The 21,043-nt window shown below is 46.0% G+C and overlaps 1 protein-coding gene across 1 annotated transcript; it reads left to right on the top strand.

Moving 5' to 3' along the window:
* The first annotated feature begins 486 nt into the window (after positions 1–486).
* Positions 487–6,477, top strand: LOC113139896 (GTP-binding protein Di-Ras1). The gene is made up of 4 exons (XM_026323523.1): positions 487–640; positions 4,523–4,706; positions 4,971–5,141; positions 5,441–6,477. Exons 2-4 carry the CDS (start codon positions 4,569–4,571, stop codon positions 5,729–5,731), a joined length of 600 nt encoding a protein of 199 aa, XP_026179308.1. The 5' UTR covers positions 487–640; positions 4,523–4,568; the 3' UTR covers positions 5,732–6,477.
* Positions 6,478–21,043: the final 14,566 nt, after the last annotated feature.

The following is a 21,043-nucleotide window of genomic DNA, read 5'->3' as shown; positions in this document are numbered from 1 at the left end:
GCACTGTTGCCTCACATCAAGAAGGTTCCTGGTCTGAAACCCAGCAGGGGCCTTTCTGTGTAGAGTCTGCATGTTCTCCCTGTGCTTGTGTGGGTTTTCTCCAGGTACTCTGGTTTCCTCCCACAGTCCAAAAACATGTATGTCAGGTTGATTAGTGACTCTAAATTGCCCATAGGAGTGAGTGTGAGTGTGTGAGGTTGTTGGTCTCTATGTGGCCCTGTGATGGACTGGGGACCTGTCCAGGGTGGACCCCTGCCTTTCACCCAAAGAGAGCTGGGATAGGCTCCAGCAGATCCCTGGGATCCTGATTAGGGATAAGGGGGTCTAGGTGATGGATGGAGTTCTGTAGGTTTATAAAAGTGAACCTTTTATTGTGAAACTCAAAAACGCGGAAGTGTTGGTTCTTGTTTCCGGAGCGGAGGAAGGAGGGGTGGCGATGGGAGGGGGAGAAGGGGGAGGGCTGATGTGCGCTGATCAGCAGCAGGTCTGATGGTGATGATGATGGTGGTGATGATGATGATGGTGGTGATGATGATGATGGTGATGATGATGTGAGTCAGAGAGCGGAGGGTCCGGGATGCTCACAGCCGCTCCGGAGTAGACGAACCCCGCACACAGCCCGAGGATCCACGGAGACACGGTGAGTCCCGCACGCTTCACACCGACTCCATCACGACACTCTCCCCGACAATCGCACACCGGGAGCGGGGGCCGCGCCAGCAGCAGCCCGGCGGCAGAGCTCCACACTCGGTCCGGTTTCACCGACCGGCTCTTGGTCTCGTCACCGCGTGCGTGTGATTGTACATGTTCATTCATGCTATTGAGGCGCGCGTGCCCGTGAGCGCGCGTCCAGGCTGTTGCTTAACATGATGCGAGGAGGTAACGAGCCTGAAGCTGCAGCACAGAACAAAGCGGCGGGTCGGTGGCGTGCGCGTGCCCGTGCGCGTGTTGTAGAGCTGAGGATTGTGTCGTGACACGAACGTGCACGACAGTGTTAAAACGTCAGAGGATAAGAGAATAATTAGAATAATTCAGTTAATTCTACTTCGTATTAAAGTACATGAGTCAATATTATGAGAAAATTAATAACTGCAGTAAAATAAACTAGAAATATCACAGAGATCATAGTAATACTGCAGTAAAATAAACCAGAAATATCACAGAGATCATAGTAATACTGCAGTAAAATAAACCAGAAATATCATAGAGATCATAGTAATACTGCAGTAAAATAAACTAGAAATATCACAGGGATCATAGTAATACTGCAGTAAAATAAACTAGAAATATCACAGAGATCATAGTAATACTGCAGTAAAATAAACCAGAAATATCACAGATCATAGTAATACTGCAGTAAAATAAACTAGAAATATCACAGAGATCATAGTAATACTGCAGTAAAATAAACCAGAAATATCACAGAGATCATAGTAATACTGCAGTAAAATAAACCAGAAATATCATAGAGATCATAGTAATACTGCAGTAAAATAAACTAGAAATATCACAGGGATCATAGTAATACTGCAGTAAAATAAACTAGAAATATCACAGAGATCATAGTAATACTGCAGTAAAATAAACCAGAAATATCACAGATCATAGTAATACTGCAGTAAAATAAACTAGAAATATCACAGAGATCATAGTAATACTGGAGTAAAATAAACCAGAAATATCACAATGAGATCATAGTAATACTGCAGTAAAATAAACCAGAAATATCACAATGATATCATAGTAATACTGCAGTAAAATAAACCAGAAATATCACAATGAGATCATAGTAATACTGCAGTAAAATAAACCAGAAATATCACAATGAGATCATAGTAATACTGCAGTAAAATAAACCAGAAATATCACAATGAGATCATAGTAATACTGCAGTAAAATAAACCAGATATATCACAATGAGATCATAGTAATACTGCAGTAAAATATAAAAAATACTCTGAAGTTACTTAGCACAGTCTCAGTTTTCCACAGTATTTCTGTCTTTTCTTAGATAAACTTTTATTTTGGTGAATTCTGACACGATTTTAATGTTTTGAGGGAGGACTGGTGGTTTCTGTGTTCCTCACAGTCTGGTACCTGCAGGTACCCAGATCCAGGCCCTGGTGTCTCTCAGCTATACTACCCCCCAGGACTCTCTGCTACCTACAGCCCTTCTGTTGTTATTCCAGCTTCTCCACCCTGTGTTGTCAAAGTCCGCTCCGTCAACAAGCCCCCCCTGCCACCTGGCCAAGGTCAGAAGAAGCCAGTAGTGGTTTCCAACAGCAGCCATGGAGGAGTCTCTGCAGCTCAAAGTGGGAACCAGTGGCTGCCAGAGCCAAGAGGCGGCGTTCTTTAGCACAGAGAGAGTGGGACAAAGAAAGACCAACAACCAGGGTTAACATGGCTTTGGCTTTTTCACATGGAGAGCATTCAAAGCAGCCAAAGGACTCACATTGGATCCACATGGGGCCTTCTTCCTTCTGGATGTGTTAGCATCTAAAGCTAACCTGTTGGTTCTGGTTGCATTAGCCACCTAGCGTGGTCCTGACTGGACCTTTGGATTGAATGGATCTGATGTGAATTTGGGAGGAACTGGAGCTTTGGGTAACGTTAATGCTTTGGGTCACATTAGTTTGTCTGGACTCATTAGACCTTTAAACAACAGACTGCAGCTCTCTGACTGATTCCAGGTCTGAGTCCACTAATTATTATAATTCCTGCTGCTGTCACTGTAAGTTTACTACGACTCCTACTACAACCAGTAGTACAGTAGTACGGGATACAGCGTATACCAGGAGCACTGACACAACCATGACTTAAGATTTTCAAAACAGACTCATTTGAAAACTTAATCAATCAAAACATCCATCCATCATCTAGACCCCCTTAGTCCTAACCAGGGTCCCAGGGACCTGCTGGAGCCTATCCCAGCTCTCTCTGGGTGAAAGGCAGGGGTCCACCCTGGACAGGTCCCCAGTCCATCACAGGGCCACATAGAGACAAACAACCTCACACACTCACACTCACTCCTATGGGCAATTTAGAGTCACCAATCAACCACGCCGCCATGCTGCCATGTTGCCATATTAAAACATGAATAACATAAATAATCAATTAAAATTCTGCCAGTTAATGGTTTTAAAACAGCAGCCAGTTAAACACGTCTGTGTGTGATGGTGTAATGTGGAACATGCAGAAATCCCTGAGAGGGTAAAGAAACTCAGAAGAGGAAGAGGAGAAAATTAAAGTGAAGAGAAAAGCAGAAAGTGTGAGTGACAATAATGTGAAGAGCTGAAGTGTGAAGGTGTGAAAGTGCAGTGAGCTGTTGTTGGAATAAACGACTCTGCTGGGAGGCTGCAGCTCCACTGGGCTTTAGTCTTTACCAGACCAAAACACTGGACTGCTGCCTGCATCATGGCTTTCACTGGGTCTGCACAAACGTAAAGCATCAGGCCAGTGATTTTCTGTTTCTCGTACAGACTCCAGACGTTGCTGTGAGCAGAGAGAAGGTGGCGGAGCAGTGGGAACAGAGCCGAGCCCAGTCCATAATCGTTCAGTAGTATAGACAGGAACAGCTGCTGTTTGTAGGAAAGAAAGAGCAAAGCTGAGTGCGGCACAGACACAGAAAAACTACTTGGGCTGAAAAGTCTGTTACTTGGAAATTGAGGCAAAACTAAAAATTGTCTTAATCTTACATGGTCTGTGCTGCCACATTAACAACGACAACAACAACAGAAGGGTCTCTATGACCTGGATGTTGCTGTGTGTCTGTGATGGGAGCAGCTTTATTCCTGCTGCTGTGTCTGGTGTTTTCCCTGCTGCCTGCCTCCGCACAGGAAGTGATGTCAGGTGATGTGGGTGGGCTGGTAACCTTGACAACGGCCCTACCGATGATGACATGTTTGCACCCTCTCTGCGAGTGTATAAATGCCTGCTGTCTGTCTCTGTTGCTACGGCAACATGACAACCCACACACGTTGTACATTCAGGTGTTTCCATGGTAACGTGAAATGGATGCTATCAGGAGCCAGGTGTGTGTGTGTGTGTGTTGTACAGATTGATTAACGAGCTGCTGATTAGTCACTGGTCTAATTCTGTGGTTGAGAAATGGAGCAGTGACGGCAGGAGAAGCTGCTCTGACGGAGACGTTGGGTCCTGAGCAGCCGATCTGTGGTTACACAGGCATTCAGTGTTTCTGTATCATCATGGGAAACATCTAAAGCAGCTCAGGACGTGTCACCTCATGTCAGAAATGTCTGTGCAGTTCTGGGCGACAGGTGTGGAGTCCACAGAGTCCGGCTCCGTCGTCATCACAGCTGCTGTTTTCCCTCCAAGACCTGATGTTCCCTCAGTGTGAACAGACCAAACCAGACGTTCTCAGACCGCGTTTTTTAAGTTTTGTAAAGTTCTTTTGATACCAAATGTATTTTATTGTTTTGAAATAATGTAGAACAATAACTGAATTTTACATTTACACATTTCTTTCTCCACTTAGTTTTTTCCTCTTCTGTCTTTTCTTCAGTGTACAGGTCATTTATTCAGAGTAACAGTGGACTCCAACTCCCAGGATGCCTGAGCAGAGTAACGACTACCGGGTGGTGGTGTTTGGAGCCGGCGGAGTGGGGAAGAGCTCGTTGGTCCTTCGATTCGTTAAAGGCACTTTCAGAGACACCTACATCCCCACTGTGGAGGACACCTACAGACAGGTAGGCTCAGTGGGTTAAAGCTGCATGAACTCAGGTGTTGCACCCATTGTGGTCCCTGCAGGTAACCAGAGCCAGGTGGCTCTCAGCTATGGGAGTTGGTTTGGGTCATCAGACCTTCTGTAGATTGAGGGAACCTGACCCTCTCAAGTCCCTTATTGTTTGGTTAAAGACTCTCTGCTCTTTCACCTTCTCAGCTCATCTGAACATTTGAATCTCTTTAAAACTCTGGGACTGAATTGTTTGGTTGTGTTCTGTTTCCTGCAGGTGATCAGCTGCGATAAGAGCGTCTGCACGCTGCAGATCACAGACACAACAGGTAGTCACCAGTTTCCCGCCATGCAGCGACTGTCCATTTCCAAAGGCCACGCCTTCATCCTGGTCTTCTCCATCACCAGCCGCCAGTCACTGGAGGAGCTCAAACCCATCTACCAACAGGTCTGACTTCAGTCTGCCCTAAGTACTGCAGCTCAAAGGTTTATAAAGCACAGAGCAGGGGAGGTGGTTCACAGGAACAGCTTTGATAATGTTTTACACGTTTACACTTTAAAACAAAACACAAGACACTAAGTTACTGAAAGTCAAAAGGGTCGCAACAATAAGCTGCTGGTCCTGTCAGGGTTCTGTTGTAGAACAGGCACATGTGACACACTGGATCTTAGAAAGGTCTTTAGTGGAGTAAAATAGTAACACACAGAACAACTACAGTCCTGACTGACCGACACGTGTCCCTCCAGGTTCTGGCCATCAAAGGAAGTGTAGAGTCCATTCCCATCATGCTCGTGGGCAACAAGAGCGATGAGACGGCCCAGCGTGAGGTGGAGACGAAGGAGGGCGAGGCTCAGGCCGCGGCCTGGAAGTGTGCCTTCATGGAGACGTCGGCCAAAACGAACACCAACGTGAAGGAGCTGTTCCAGGAGCTGCTGGCGCTGGAGAAGAAGCGGGACATGAGCCTGAGCATCGACGGCAAACGATCGGGAAAACAGAAACGAGCCGACAAGCTGAAGGGGAAGTGCAGCGTCATGTAGGGCGAGCGGCGGGAGAGGACTCACTGTAGGATGTGGAGACACAGGAGGAGGAGGGGCGGAGAGTCTGCTATTGACTCCCACAGAGACTCAGCCTGACTCTCAACCACAGAGGACTGGACTTCTTCCTTAGTGGCACCCCTCCTCCGTCTGTGTGAACACTGAAGCCCAGAGGAACAAAATAATGCAACTGATAATGGAAACTGATCCTTGTGGTCCTGATGAGTCTGTGGCCACAAAAGACAAATTCACCCAGATAACTTCTGCCACCATTAACATTCACACCGACAGAACATAAAGGAATGCTTCACTGAATCTAACCTTTACTCACACATCAGCTACACACAATTTTCCCCACACCTGCATTTTTAAGACCCCACCTGACTCGTACTGGCAAATTCCAGTTCCAGCCTCCAGCTGAAAACTATAGTTTTACTTTATTTCATCGACTTTTAGCTCACAGGGCTGAGATACAGCAGTGGGTTCATAACAATTACAGAATACCCAAACCTGAATACGTCACATACAATAAAAACTCAGGATCTTTCAGGTTCTGCTGGGGAACAGGTGCAACAGAAGATGTTTTTCAAACATTGGGTTCTAATTTCTAGGGATTGTTGCTGGCAGAGATGACGACCTTCGTTAGTGTTTAGTGTGAATTTATTCAACCGCAGGAGCAGCAGTCCAGTCCGGTCCTGACATGACATGCTAACTCTTGGCATTGGAATTAACACTATATAGTTAGCTAGTAGGGCAGTACAGTGGGTTAGTGGTTAGCACTGTTGCCTCACATCAAGAAGGTTCCTGGTCTGAAACCCATCAGGGGCCTTTCTGTGTGGAGTCTGCATGTTCTCCCTGTGCTTGTGTGGGTTTTCTCCAGGTACTCTGGTTTCCTCCCACAGTCCAAAAACATGTATGTCAGGTTGATTGGTGACTCTAAATTGCCCATAGGAGTGAGTGTGAGTGTGTGAGGTTGTTGGTCTCTATGTGGCCCTGTGATGGACTGGGGACCTGTCCAGGGTGGACCCCTGCCTTTCACCCAAAGAGAGCTGGGATAGGCTCCAGCAGATCCCTGAGACCCTGGTTAGGACTAAGGGGGTACAGATGATGGATGGATGGGTAGTTAGCTAGTTAGCCACACATGACAAACAACATTAGCAGATAAACCCACTGCTCAGTCTGTATTTTATAATTTAAGAGTTTGGAAAAGTGATTAAAAACCTGACTCCCAGCTGTGTGTATATAATCTGTTTATACATCCCTGCAGCTCCATGTGAGCACATGGGCTCAGTGTAGGTCCAGTGAGCCAGGACATGAGTACAAACACGAAGGAGCAAAGACCGGAGGAGACAGAAATCACCACAAACGCAGCACGTTATGAACATGACACCTATGAAGCACTTTAGCTCCACCACAGCCCCCTGTGGCTGCTGCCCTCTAGGGGCTGATGTTCTTCATACTTGCAAACCCAACCTGTGCCACTGCATAAATGCAACCACCAACCAACAGAAAAGGCTGGAAATCAGTCAAGTATTCCTTTATCCAGACACTAAACATTTTCCTGACTGCTGGTCATGACATTAATCAGAGTCAGACCTTTTCAGAGTCATGAGGCAAACGCCTACGCCTGATGAGCTGCAGTGGAAACAGCAGACGTTCTCATGTCAACATCTCAGGAACCTTTAGAAGGCTTCCATGATCTCCACAAGCACAAGTCGGCCTCTCCCCATCTCTCAGACTCGCTGGATAAAACATCTGTTAGCATCAACATGCAACTGTGGGGACTGTGGATCATTTACAGGAGCAGGCCAACGTAGTGGAAATCCTCTGGTTAGCCTCCAGAGCCAGATGCTGCAGGTGGATATGGGTTTGATCTCAGAGAGGTTTAGCCTAGCTTAGCACAAAGACTGGCAGCAGGGAGAAACTGTTAGCGTACATTCAAACAACAAATCCACTTGTTGGGTCAGTGAAGCAGCGTTGAGCTGCATTAACATTAGAACAGTAGGATTAGTGGCAACTGCTGTTGTAGTTCTATGGAGTTTTTACCTTAATTGAAAACAAGTGAAAATATTATGAGTTTCATGTGTATGATCAATTTTATCAATCAAACTTAATCATCATTGAGTCATTAAAATCCAAAACAGACATCGTAATGTTTTACATGCTCATGGAAATAAATATGTTTTAGGGCGGCTTTTAAAAACACAGTTCTGTTGTAGTTCTGATCACAGAGGATCATCCAGAGCTTTGGGGCGACTGTGGTGAAAGCCACAATTCATATCTCAACCTGGGAATTTCTAATAAAAACTGGTTGGAGGACCTCAGGTAAGGGGGGTCCAGGCCACTTAGGGCTTTAAACATTAGACAGGTGGCTGCTTTTGGTCTTCACTTCTGTTTAAAGGGTTATTCTAAGAATCAAACAACCCACCTCATGTTGTTTTGTGGACGTCAGATGTCGGGAGCGTGGAGTTAGCACAGAGCCAGTTTATGGTCATACATGAGGCGAAACATACCAGAATGCTGAGCTCGGCTAAAGAGTTCTGGGCTGCACCTCTGCACTGAGATTCATCTCAAACATCTGGAGCAGAAGGATCCACCAAAGTTGGACTGTCCCTTTAACGAGCAGGACAGAGGTCTGTGCATTGCTGAGCAGTTGTGTATGTGAACTTTCCTACCACTGGACTGGACAGTTTTGTATATTATGTGAACACAAGTGAGCTTAAAACTTTGGAAGCACAAACACTAAAGGCAGAGATCTGATAAGCACATGATGATCCTCAAACTCGTCCATCACATTAATGCACTTTTGGGTTTTACTTCACTGTAAAAAGCTTTGAAACATGTTTTGTCTCTGAAACGTCACCACAGCTGGACTTTCTATGTGAGGAGCACTGGGGCTGCAGGAGGGTCACACACTTATATGTCAGACCAATGTGACTTGAATTGTCTCCACTCATTAAAACACTAGAGAAGAATTAGAGCTGGCTGAAAGAGCTCCACACACACACACACTGATGTTTCAGTGCTTCATATCAAAACCAGCAGCTTTGGAGGAAACTGTGCACAAATGATGTTTCAGTTCAGTCTGTGCATGGTGGCAGTTTAGGAGCTCAGGGTGTTCACACCTGGTCCATGTCCCTGACACACATGAGTCAAACAGCAGGTCTGATGGGAACAGCAGGACCTGGGATGGGACAGAACCTTTCTGAGCTGGTTTCTAAACTGTTGAGTCCTAATGACAGGTGACAGGTGTGCAGGGGGGAGCAGGTCAGGTGACTGAAAAGGGCAGAAATCATTTTTAAAAAATAAATTGAATGGGAGAATACTAATTATTTCTTAGTTAATTAGCTTTAAAACAAATCCAGGAAAACATTTAGAACATTTAACATTTGAATATTTAATGGAAGCTTTTTATTCTTCACGTGGTTTTAAACAGGCTGGAAACTTTTCTCATGTGGAGAAACAGAATGAAAGCGGTGCTGATGTACAGGAAAGAGCAGCTCAACAACAAACCTCTGATTCCTGACAAGTTCTGCAAAAACACCAAGTGACAGTGGCGGCTCCTGACAAATCTCTCAGGTTGCCATGATGGCTAGGGTGACCCATTAAATGGGTAAATGAACAGCTAGCAAGCTACACATTGACACACTGCACTGAACAATTTGTTTTTTCTGATCCCTGCATATATGAATACAACCAGAATAACCGCCAGATGGAATCAACCCCAAATTTTCTCCATCAGCTACACAGTCTACAGTATTTTGTGGACAGCTACATCCTGGAGTTCATTGTCGATGTGTTGAATAATAATTCGGCTCTACAATGAATGAACATACCAGTGATCATCTGCAGTGGGTTGCCATTTATTGGTTCACCCTCAGAGACATGTTTGGATGTAAAAACAACACACACCTGTCGTTGTCCATGTGGTGTCCGTGCCGGTGCCTCCATCGGGATGGAGCAGAATGCAGGGGTAACAAAACAAAGCGTTAGCTACTTCACAGCCCGCCATGTTTTCCGCTCATACCAGCTCCGCGAAAAACCCCGATTATACATTTCCCCCCTTTATAGATACTTGTTTTGGGTTTAAATTTGGTCGGGTGGTCCAGATTCTTTAGTTGCCAATTTATCCCGATTACTACAACGACTGAATGGTATTTCTCTTAACGATTTGATCGTGTTGCTCTGAGATGAGGTAATGTTAGCTATGTTGACCGTGAATCCCGCTAGCTTGCTACTCCCGCGAATTGTAACACCGGGTTACGTATGACGAAAGCACGTTAGTGCAAGCCCTTCCGGAATCCATACAGAATACATTGCAGCGTCTAACGTTGGAAAACAAATTAATATGAGTCTTATGAGAATTATCTGGGCGATTTTCACCCGGACTGAAATCGGCCCAAATGGGGCGGGAGCAGCATCCACGGAACAAGCCTTGACGCTGATTGGACCATATTCAGAGACAGGCAGGATTAACTGCCTACAACAGTGACAGATAATGTTAATGTGATTAAAAATCTTAATGTCATTTTTTAAAAATCCTCTCTAGAACTAATTTGACTAATTAGCATTAAAAAACCTTTGTGATAAAACGCATGATTCTGTAAAACAGTCTTGAATTCAACACATTTTCAGGAAGCTGCAGTCCTTCAACTAAAACTAAGTCCCCGCAGCTCAGGAGGCCAAGAGCTTCAAAAACAGAAAAATGCCAGAAAACAAACAAACATGACGTCATTCATATGTAAATTCACAAACTAAAAACATCATTTTCAGCCTGAAGTCTGGTCTGGACTCTGCTCCTGGTTCTTTACTCCTAAACCTTCTCTGAATCCGGTTGAAGCTGGAGAGACTGAAGGAAACGGCTGTGCTGCCTCCTGCTGGTGGAGCCCTGCACCAACACAAAGGACTCTAAAGAAACTACTGCCAAACACAACAGCTGCTGTCGTTCTCAAACAACAAGTTTCTGGTGCATCATAGAACATTCAAGAACATGTGCACCAGACATGCTAAAAAATCCGACCAGTTCTGACCCATCAGATTTACACTGATCCAAAAATCCAGAGGACTTCTGCTTCTTTCTAAACATGTAGGAAGTTAAAACCTTTTTAAAAAAATAAAAATAAAAATGAACTTGTCATCCAGGCTTCTGAGGGCCCCCCCACAATGGGGCTGTGACCTGTGCAGGGTCAGAAAGGGTCCAGTATCTGAGCAGGAACCAGCGACAGTCAGAAACAGCAGTTTCTGTCTTTTCCGAGCTGCTCCATGGCGACGGCTGAGTTGTGGAAGATGAGTCAGTGTGAGAGCTGGAAATCTCCAAACTGCTGAGTTTCCTCTGATCAATCTGCAACGGGACTGGAAACCTCCGCTCCGTCAGGCCACGTGCAGCCCAGCAGTTTCCAAACAGCTGCTCCGCTGAGATTTGAGAAACGTGTGTGTGCTGGTGTCACTCGTGTTGTGGGGATGGAGCTTTTACAGGTGGAAAGTTTGCACAAGAAAACAAAACACAGGCGTTTCAGCTCTTTTGTCCAGATCCTGTAAAAACAGCAGTGAGCCACACTGAGCACAGTCAGCACACGACGTGTTTCAGCTGAGCAGCAGATATTTAGTGTGAAAACCCCTCAGGTTTCCTGCTGTAGTTGTGTTTCTTCATCACCTCCTGCTTCTTTAAAACACCAGACGCCTCCCTGTGTAACGTCCGGCTGGTTTTACCCTCTGAGTTTCCTCCATGTAAGTGAGACACCTGGTCCAGCCAACGTCCAGGTGCCTGAACGTGACACACTCAAAGCTGTGTTGGAGTGGGACATGAACTGAAGCTGCCCTGAAAGGCAGGACTCATGTGAACCCGCTGAGAGTCCAGCTTCACTACAGTGTTTCCACCACCCAAACATTCAGGATGTGCAGGAAACCTCTGCTGTCACGTTTAGTGTTGCTGCCATCGCTGCATGAAGAATCAGCACCAGGAACAAAAGTGTGAGCAGCTTCTTCCACAGCTGGAAACGATCACACTCCCTCTCCAGAGTTTCCTCTCCACAACCCAAAACCTTTCCAACAACAAGGTTCAGTGTTCAAACAGCAGCTGTGTCTCTAAATGACTCACTCTCCCCAGTTCAGTCCCCCGTGTGTCCTCGTCTCAAACACACTGACAGTTACTTCACTGCTCATCAGCTCAGTCAGTTCCACCTGCAGGGACACAGACTCCTTCACTTTCTGCACGTCACACTTTGGTTCCTGTCAGCTCAGCCAACGACACGGAAGGGCCAGTGGTTTCTGAGCTTGTCCTGCTGCTGTTCGTTGAACCAGATGATCCACAAATATTCAGACTATTTATTTCCTGGGTCTGTCCAGAACAGATCCAGGTACGAGTCCTAAACACAACAAAAACCAACAGGCAGGTATAAGAACTCACCTGAGCAGGAAGCCCGACCAGGAGAGAAGGTGGAGTCCAAGCACAGGTAAATCCCACACAGACAGGTGAACAGGTGAACAGGTAACTGGACGCACTACAGAAAATTTTAAAAAGTTCTTCTTTGTTGATTTTAGGAGCAGACTACAAACCAAAGTTGAAGGACCACGTTGTCACCTGTAATATCAGCACCTGGTTCTTAGGTTCTGGATATGAGATGTTTCCTTTGCAGCTCCATTCCCACACCAACAAGTTCTGCATTTATCTGAACCCGTTTTCAGTCTGTATAGTTACTGCTGCTGCTTTTCATCCGGACACGTTTTTTAGTTTGTGAGTTTATTATTTTGTGATGAATAAGGGACTTTGCTCCTGTTCTCCCAAAACCAGTGTCTGAAATCTTGTTATTGCTTCTATTTAATGTTCATTTGTTTGCATCCTCACTCTGTGAATAATAACACTTTAGTCATATTTTGTGTTTCTGTTTCTGTCAGCTAATGAAGATCATGTTTGAACGGTCGCTGAGCATGTGGTGTGAGTTTCAGAATAAAAGTCTAAAACTCAGGGTCAATGTCACCCTGTTCCTCCATCACCTGCACCTCTAACTGGAAAAGCCTTCATCCAAACAGCCGACGGTGATGATGTTCTGCAGAGGTGACAACATCTGTGCAGATCACTGACAGCAGACTGTCCTGACTTTCACCACAGACAACAACTGTGGCGTAACTCAGTGCTTTTCTTTGTTTGTCTGAGTTTGTTTGAGTTTGTTTGAGTTCAGAGTGACAGCAGCTCAAACACGGATGAGGCCAAACATCACTCAGGGTTTCTGCTGTCCTGGTTGGAGAACAATAAATGACAATAAACACAAAGACTTTACTGTGACATGGTTTATTAGTGATCACATTTCCATCTGTCACCTGTACCTCCTGTTTCTGCCAGTTACAGTCACCAACCAACCGAACCTGCATGTGTTTGGACTGTGGGAGGAGAAAACCCACACAGACACAGGGACAACATGCAGACTCCACACAGAAAGGCCCCGGGTCCACCTGGGTTCAGACCCTAATCCTGACCTGCATGAGTTTGGACTGTGGGAGGAGAAAACCCACACAGACACAGGGACAACATGCAGACTCCACACAGAAAGGCCCCGGGTCCACCTGGGTTCAGACCCTAATCCTAACCTGCATGTGTTTGGACTGTGGGAGGAGAAAACCCACACACACACAGGGACAACATGCAGACTCCACACAGAAAGGCCCCTGGTCCACCTGGGTTCAGACCCTAATCCTGACCTGCATGAGTTTGGACTGTGGGAGGAGAAAACCCACACAGACACAGGGACAACATGCAGACTCCACACAGAAAGGCCCCAGGTCCACCTGGGTTCAGACCCTAATCCTGACCTGCATGTGTTTGGACTGTGGGAGGAGAAAACCCACACAGACACAGGGACAACATGCAGACTCCACACAGAAAGGCCCCGGGTCCACCTGGGTTCAGACCCTAATCCTGACCTGCATGAGTTTGGACTGTGGGAGGAGAAAACCCACACAGACACAGGGACAACATGCAGACTCCAGACAGAAAGGCCCCGGGTCCACCTGGGTTCAGACCCTAATCCTGACCTGCATGTGTTTGGACTGTGGGAGGAGAAAACCCACACAGACACAGGGACAACATGCAGACTCCACACAGAAAGGCCCCGGGTCCACCTGGGTTCAGACCCTAATCCTGACCTGCATGTGTTTGGACTGTGGGAGGAGAAAACCCACACAGGGACAACATGCAGACTCCACACAGAAAGGCCCCGGGTCCACCTGGGTTCAGACCCTAATCCTGACCTGCATGTGTTTGGACTGTGGGAGGAGAAAACCCACACAGACACAGGGACAACATGCAGACTCCACACAGAAAGGCCCCGGGTCCACCTGGGCTCAGACCCTAATCCTGACCTGCATGTGTTTGGACTGTGGGAGGAGAAAACCCACACAGACACAGGGACAACATGCAGACTCCACACAGAAAGGCCCCGGGTCCACCTGGGTTCAGACCCTAATCCTGACCTGCATGAGTTTGGACTGTGGGAGGAGAAAACCCACACAGACACAGGGACAACATGCAGACTCCAGACAGAAAGGCCCCGGGTCCACCTGGGTTCAGACCCTAATCCTGACCTGCATGTGTTTGGACTGTGGGAGGAGAAAACCCACACAGACACAGGGACAACATGCAGACTCCAGACAGAAAGGCCCCGGGTCCACCTGGGTTCAGACCCTAATCCTGACCTGCATGAGTTTGGACTGTGGGAGGAGAAAACCCACACAGACACAGGGACAACATGCAGACTCCACACAGAAAGACCCCGGGTCCACCTGGGTTCAGACCCTAATCCTGACCTGCATGAGTTTGGACTGTGGGAGGAGAAAACCCACACAGACACAGGGACAACATGCAGACTCCACACAGAAAGACCCCGGGTCCACCTGGGTTCAGACCCTAAAAACATTGTTTGTTTAGTGTGTGTCCTCATGTTATGGGGACTTGACTAGTGTGAACCTGTAGAGAGCAGACTTGGTTTAGTGAAAGTGGACAGAGCACTGGCTATTCACTCCAACCCACCGACAATTCCTGCCAGTCTCAAAGCCACAACTTTCAGGTTACAAGTCCAACTCCCTATCCATTAGGCCATGATTGTCCCAAGGTCAGGTCAAGGTTAAGGTTAGCTTTAGCTTTAGCTTAGCTTAGATTTAGATTTAGCAAACAGCTGTTTGTGTTTTTGAACCAGGCAACATCTGAATGTGTGTGTGTGTTTGTGTGATAAGAGCTGTTTGATCTTCTGCTGTCCAGACTGATGAGCAGACACACACACACACACACACACATGCAACCATAAAATTTAGATTTCATATAATCAGTAGTTATAAGTTAAATTTCAGTCTCTGTCTTCTTTCTGACGTTTTGCATTGTTATTTCAAACGAATTATGTGTGTATGTATAAAAACACACACATTCTTTTTTCTGCCAAACTGCAAACAGTTTACAGTGTAAACAAACTGAACCAGTTTGGAAAGACAGATAAAAACATTATGATGTGTGGAAAAATGTTCTGTTCCCATCTGATTTGTTTCAAAATGGATGTTTATTATTGTGCAGCTAAAAGGGTCATGAGTTGTGTTTGTGTTTGATCTGAGCACACACACCTCGGCAGGGCACGCTCCGTCCTCCTCCCTCACATCGATGACGGGAATTCTCCCTCTGGCCTTTCCCTGCATCCCAGTGGCCGACATTGCTGCTCTCTGATTGGCCCCTAGGCCGACTCTACAGCAGCCAATCAGCTCGCTCTGAGGTGGTGGCGTGCTGCATCTCATGAGGGGTCTGACCGACTGCCGGGAAGAGCCGGGAGGAGACAAGCATCACCTCCTCTTCATCCCCCCCCCCCCCAGCTGCTGTTTCCGGGAAGTGTATGTCTGTATGTGTGTGTGTGTGTGTGTGTGTGTGGGTGATTATGTGTGTGTCTGAGTGTGAGTTTGAGTGTGTGTAGTGATTATGTGCGTGTCTCTGTGTGTGAGTTTGAGTGTGTGTGTGTGTGTGTGTATGTGTGTGTGTCTGTGTGTGTGTTTGAGTGTGTGTGTGTGTGTGTGTGTGTTCCTGCAGCTTCCTGACTCATCTTTCTCTCTCAGGTGCTGAGTCACCTGTTCACCCTGCAGGTTGCAGTTTACTGTAAATCCAGTTTTCTGCCTGTTTTTGGATTTAATGGATGTTTTTTAAACTATGAATCAGAAACAGACGAAGAAGAGCTGAGATAAATTATTTCACAAAAGGCTTTGCTCTAAGTTTGTGTTGTGAGGCCTCGTCTCCGCCTCGTCTGTAGGAATTGATCAGTGTGTGACAGTTTTACAGGCTGTTTCCAGGTTTCTGTCTGTAACTGTGACCCTGAACTATATTTACATATTTATTTACATCCATAAACAACCATGTAATAAACACTTCCTTCATTCAAACCTGCTGCAGTGTCACATGAACACCAGGGGGCGCCGTGACATCGCAGATCAGCTGATTCATTACCTGCTGCTTGTTATGAAGAAACCAGGCGGCAACATGAGTCACAGGCAGCCAGAGACAGTCATAAACAACCTGAAACAGACAGTAAGTCAGAAAGAAACAGTGAGTAACAGACAGAAACACGACTCCTGATGTTTCATCTAAACTGGGGCTGATTTCAAATTGTTTTCAAAGTATAGTTTTTATTTCCCTCATCTGATATTCTAATGTTCTGATTATTGATTATTGATTATTGATTGTTATCAGTCTGTAAAGTGTTACTACCGAAAGCAGGGGCTGTGTGCAGACTGGCCTTACTGCCTGATTTACAGGCTCTGCTCTATTGTCCCTATTGCACAAAAGTGAAGAGCATCAGTTTTCTCCTGTGCTCCAACGTGACCGTGTTCGTCTGACTCATGTTGTTGACCTGCTCTCTCCTTCGTTGGCTTTTTCTTACTGGAATCAGTCTGTTATGATCAACTTCTATCACATTTTCTGCTTTTTGCATCTTGTCATCTCTTCTTCTTCCACTTGTTTCTTCATCTCAGCACATTCTGCTGCTGCTGTTTCTGCACACTCATTATTTATGAAATCATTATTTTACCAGCTGCTTTCTGCCTGTTGGCAGCAGGCAGGACGGTGGGGTCTGTTCCTCTGTGTCAGATTGCTGCACAGATCTACAGGACATGTATTCATGGTTCCAGAGGATGGATCTCCTGCTGAACGCGAGTGCTACCATCAGCACAAAATTCCCAATGCTCAACAAAAATCTGCTGGAAAAATCACATAGCAACAGAAAAATGTTCAAATGACAACATTAACAAGATAATGTCTCATGAATAATAATAATAATAATTTAACATACTGAGGAACAAAAGAACTTGTAAAAACACTTTACGTCTGTGAGCAAGATAACTGGGTGACCAGGATCTTAGCTTGTGTGAACAAGATTTAAAGCTAATAATGATCAAATCGTGTGCCCATGAGGGAACTATCAGACCAGGTTGTACTAGATATTAATCTGACTTGTTTGAACAAGAGAACTTGTGCTCTAAGGTTTTTATAAATACACATGGTGAGTTTTTACAGCCAACACATTCCTGCATGGCAGCAAAGTTCCTGTGAGCTCTCACATTTGTTGTTGCAACAGCTTTGTCTGTTTTTCTCTGCTGCTGTTTCTCGTTAGGGATCGTTGGACTGATCTCAGATCTGATCAGAGTCCAGTTTTATCATGACAGGTAAACACTGGTGCTGCTCTAGTTCCTGCTCTGCACAGAGGAGAGAACAGCACGTTCTCTACAACTCAACAACAGCCGCAATAGCAAGAACAGCAGCAAAAATAGAAGCAACAGCAGCAAAAACAGCCGCAACAGCAACAACAACAGTAAAATAGAAGCAACAGCAACAACAGAAGCAGCAACAGCAACAACAACAGCAAAAACAGAAGCAACAGCAACAACAGAAGCAGCAACAGCAACAACAACAGCGAAAATGGAAGCAACAGCAACAACAGAAGCAGCAACAGCAACAACAAAAGCAGCAACAGCAATAGCAACAGCAACAACAACAACAGCAAGAACAGCAGCAAAAATAGAAGCAACAGCAGCAAAAACAGCAAAAATGGAAGCAACAGCAACAACAAAAATAGAAGCAACAGCAACAACAGAAGCAGCAACAGCAACAACAAAAGCAGCAACAGCAACAGCAACAACAACAACAGCAAGAACAGCAGCAAAAATAGAAGCAACAGCAACAACAGAAGCAGCAACAGCAGCAACAGCAACAACAGCAACAACCGAAGCAGCAACAGCAACAACAAAAGCAGCAACAGCAACAACAGAAGCAGCAGCAACAACAACAACAACAGAAAGAACAGCCGCAACAGCAACAACAGAAGCAGCAACAGCAACAACAGCAAAAATAGAAGCAACAGCAACAACAGAAGCAGCAGCAACAACAACAGCAAAAACAACAACAACAACAACAACGACTCATGTGCTAAATGCAGTGGTTGCAGGAATCCAGGTGACTGAGCTGCAGGAAGTTTCCAGGAACCTTTTCAGGAACTCACTGAGCCTGACCTGTGTTTCAGTTACAAGAACCAGGGTCTAAATTTAGAATCTGCCACAGGAAGTTCCTGCTGAATGGAACTTGCCAGGGAGGTTTTCCAGCAGCAGGGAAAATGTGTTTTAACAATAGAAAGGATTTTCTCTTATTGGACTAATTTGCCTTATTAGCCTTATTTGTGAGGCTGTTCAGTCAAAACAAAGGGTTGAATCGATTCTGACTGATACTGTTGCAAAGTTTCTTTCTGCAACTGGTTTGTCAGTTTACCTGCTAACTGTGAACATTACTCACCACCATCAGACACATGTTGATGTGAGACTCCCATTTCCTGGGGAGTGGAGTGGGGGAGTCAATTGGTATCAGCTTCTGGTTGGCTGAACACACCTGATCCAGGTAATCAGCTGTGGGCAGGGCAGGGATAGTTGGCCATCCAGGAACATGAGCTGGTGACCCCTGTCCTGTGCAGAGAGGCTGGCAGGTTAGGTCAAAGAAGGAAAGTCAGACAAAGATGAACAGGGGAAAACCAGAGCCAGAGTCCAGATGTCGGTGACACAAAGTCAGTAATAAAATAAGAGGCAAAAACACAAAGAAATAAAGAAAATCTGGAGAATCAGAGAAAGCAGGTCCGTTAATCCACATGGCTGTGGGGGCTCACAGGACGATTTGACAAAGACATAAGGGAAAAGCATGTCGTATACTGTCTGTACTGATCCAAGAAGTGGAGTCTGGTGACAAAGTCTGGGGACAGAGTCCAGGGACAATCCAGAACAATGTCCAGGAACTAGTTCACAGAAAGAAGAGATCACCCAAACATCCAATTTCTGCTGAATATCCTGGTGCATCCAGGGTCTGTCTCCCCCGATGGCTTTAATGTTTCTGTTCTCATGCTGATTCTCACACAGGCTGATATGTTGGTGCCATGTTTCCAGTCTCTGAGATCCACTTTGAAATCCAGGTCTGTGGCTCTGGACTGGAGTGAAAGAGCACCAGGAGCTCGTTGTGACTGGACTTCACATTGAAATGTTGGGATTGAAACAGTTTTCAAACAGTTTTTTGACCAGTGTTCACCTGCTGCTGTGGCAGAACCACACATGCTGTTAACGAGCTGCGGACTCTCCTCTTCCAGACGTAACCTCCAGCACAGAGAAAACTCTGGGAACAGCTGGTTTCTCATGAAACCAGCTCTGTGAGAGCGCGCAGGACGAAGGGCTGAGACGTTCTCTGTGGGGTGACAACTAAAGACTCCAGACTTTTCAGTGTGTGAACTGTGGTTAAAACCAGAAAACCAGCAGCAGCGGCAGGTCTCACCCCGCCTTCAGAGGGGAAACCCGCCTGCTGCTTCTGCGTCTGTGGGAACTTGAAGTCAGAGGAACCTTCAGCTGCGTCGCTTCGACTCCATGACGTCCTGACACTTCACAACTGATGTGAGCGTTTTAACCGTGTTGGTGCAGCTGCTTCTAACATCACTCATGGCCATAAATATGTGGACACGTCAGTACTTTGGGCCTGTATTTCTTGGATTCAGATAAAAGACACAGAACCGGATGTGAGTTTGACACATTCAGGTCATTTTAATTTGTCTGGTTTGATTGGGTTAGTGCTTGTCCACAGTTTTGATCAGTGTCACCACGATCAGACTCTGCTGGAGTCAGACCACAAGGCCCCCATGAGACAGTAACGAGGGACCATCACCATGTTGTCGTGCTCTCGGCGGATCCTCCTCCTCCTCTCTGCTGAAACGCTGCTACTCCCACACACTCCTCCTCTGAGTGTGTGAATCGATGTGCGGTGTGTGTGAGTAAACGAGGCGTGTGCGGTGTGAAGCCTCCACACACACAGCGTGAGTGTGACCTGTGCAGAGTGACAGCAAACTGAGTCAGCAGCCCGAGGAGGGAAGGGTGAAGATGATGAGGAGAATAATGATGGCGATGATGATGACAATGGTGGTGGTGTTGTAGTGCATCATGGGAGAAAAACATGACCCTCTGGCTGTGTTTTATACTGTGGTTGAGACAACGCCCCACTTCATGTGATGAACTAGGGTTTTTCTATGTGGGTGTGTGTCGTGAACACCTTAAACATCTGTTTGTTGTGCTGATGGCACTGGGCCTTCACACAGCACAGCCTTATGGACTCCTTACACACCTGCATGTTTCCAGCTAATAGGACGCAGAGTCTGCAGTGACATGTACTGCAGACATGAACCTGCCACCACCAACAGGGGGACTGAATTACTGACTGGCTCAGCCGTCGGTTTTTCCTTTATACTGGTATGAAATAAATTCAGGGAGTTGTACGACTGGACCAGCTCAGGCATGAATCTGTGGTCCTGCAGTCCTTCTCTCAGCAGCCCCCTCCATTCCTCTGATTTACTGAGTCTGATCTGTGGCTGCAGCTTTTAGCAGCTCAGATTACTGCAGCGTTTAGTCAGCATGTTGATGTTTGTGTGGGAAGAGCTGCTCATCAACACATCACACACAAACAAAGGCTTCACCCTTTAAAACCTGCTGTAAACCTGAACAGGAAACTGGGCACAGTCCACCGGCAGAAGAAATGCCACAAAGGAATGTGATGCATGTCAGTAATTACCTGTTTTCTCCAGTTGAAATGTCGTAGCTTTGACACAAGATCCTGCTTGAAAGTGAACATGGCAGATGAATTATATCAAAAAGAAATGATTGTTTTAATTTACACTTTGTTTTTATGTAAAAAACACATTGTTTTCTTCTGTGGATCGATAAAGTAATAAAGTTAAAGTTAGGAAGCAGAGAGCAGAAGACAAATCATAACGCTCAAAGTCGCAT

Source organism: Mastacembelus armatus, chromosome 4 (genome assembly GCF_900324485.2).
Source record: "Mastacembelus armatus chromosome 4, fMasArm1.2, whole genome shotgun sequence".
NCBI classification, from domain to species: Eukaryota; Metazoa; Chordata; class Actinopteri; order Synbranchiformes; family Mastacembelidae; genus Mastacembelus; species Mastacembelus armatus.
The sequence above is the reverse complement of the archived record's forward strand: the minus strand, read 5'-3'. Positions and strand labels throughout refer to the sequence as shown.

What these genes read in the sequence shown, in the direction of transcription:
- LOC113139896 (XM_026323523.1), top strand. Translation starts at nt 4,569, where the DNA reads ATGCCTGAGCAGAGTAACGACTACCGGGTGGTGGTGTTTGGAGCCGGC. An exon ending in TGGAGGACACCTACAGACAG is followed by an intron (nt 4,707 to 4,970) that starts GTAGGCTCAGTG and finishes TGTTTCCTGCAG; the next exon opens with GTGATCAGCTGCGATAAGAG. An exon ending in TCAAACCCATCTACCAACAG is followed by an intron (nt 5,142 to 5,440) that starts GTCTGACTTCAG and finishes GTGTCCCTCCAG; the next exon opens with GTTCTGGCCATCAAAGGAAG.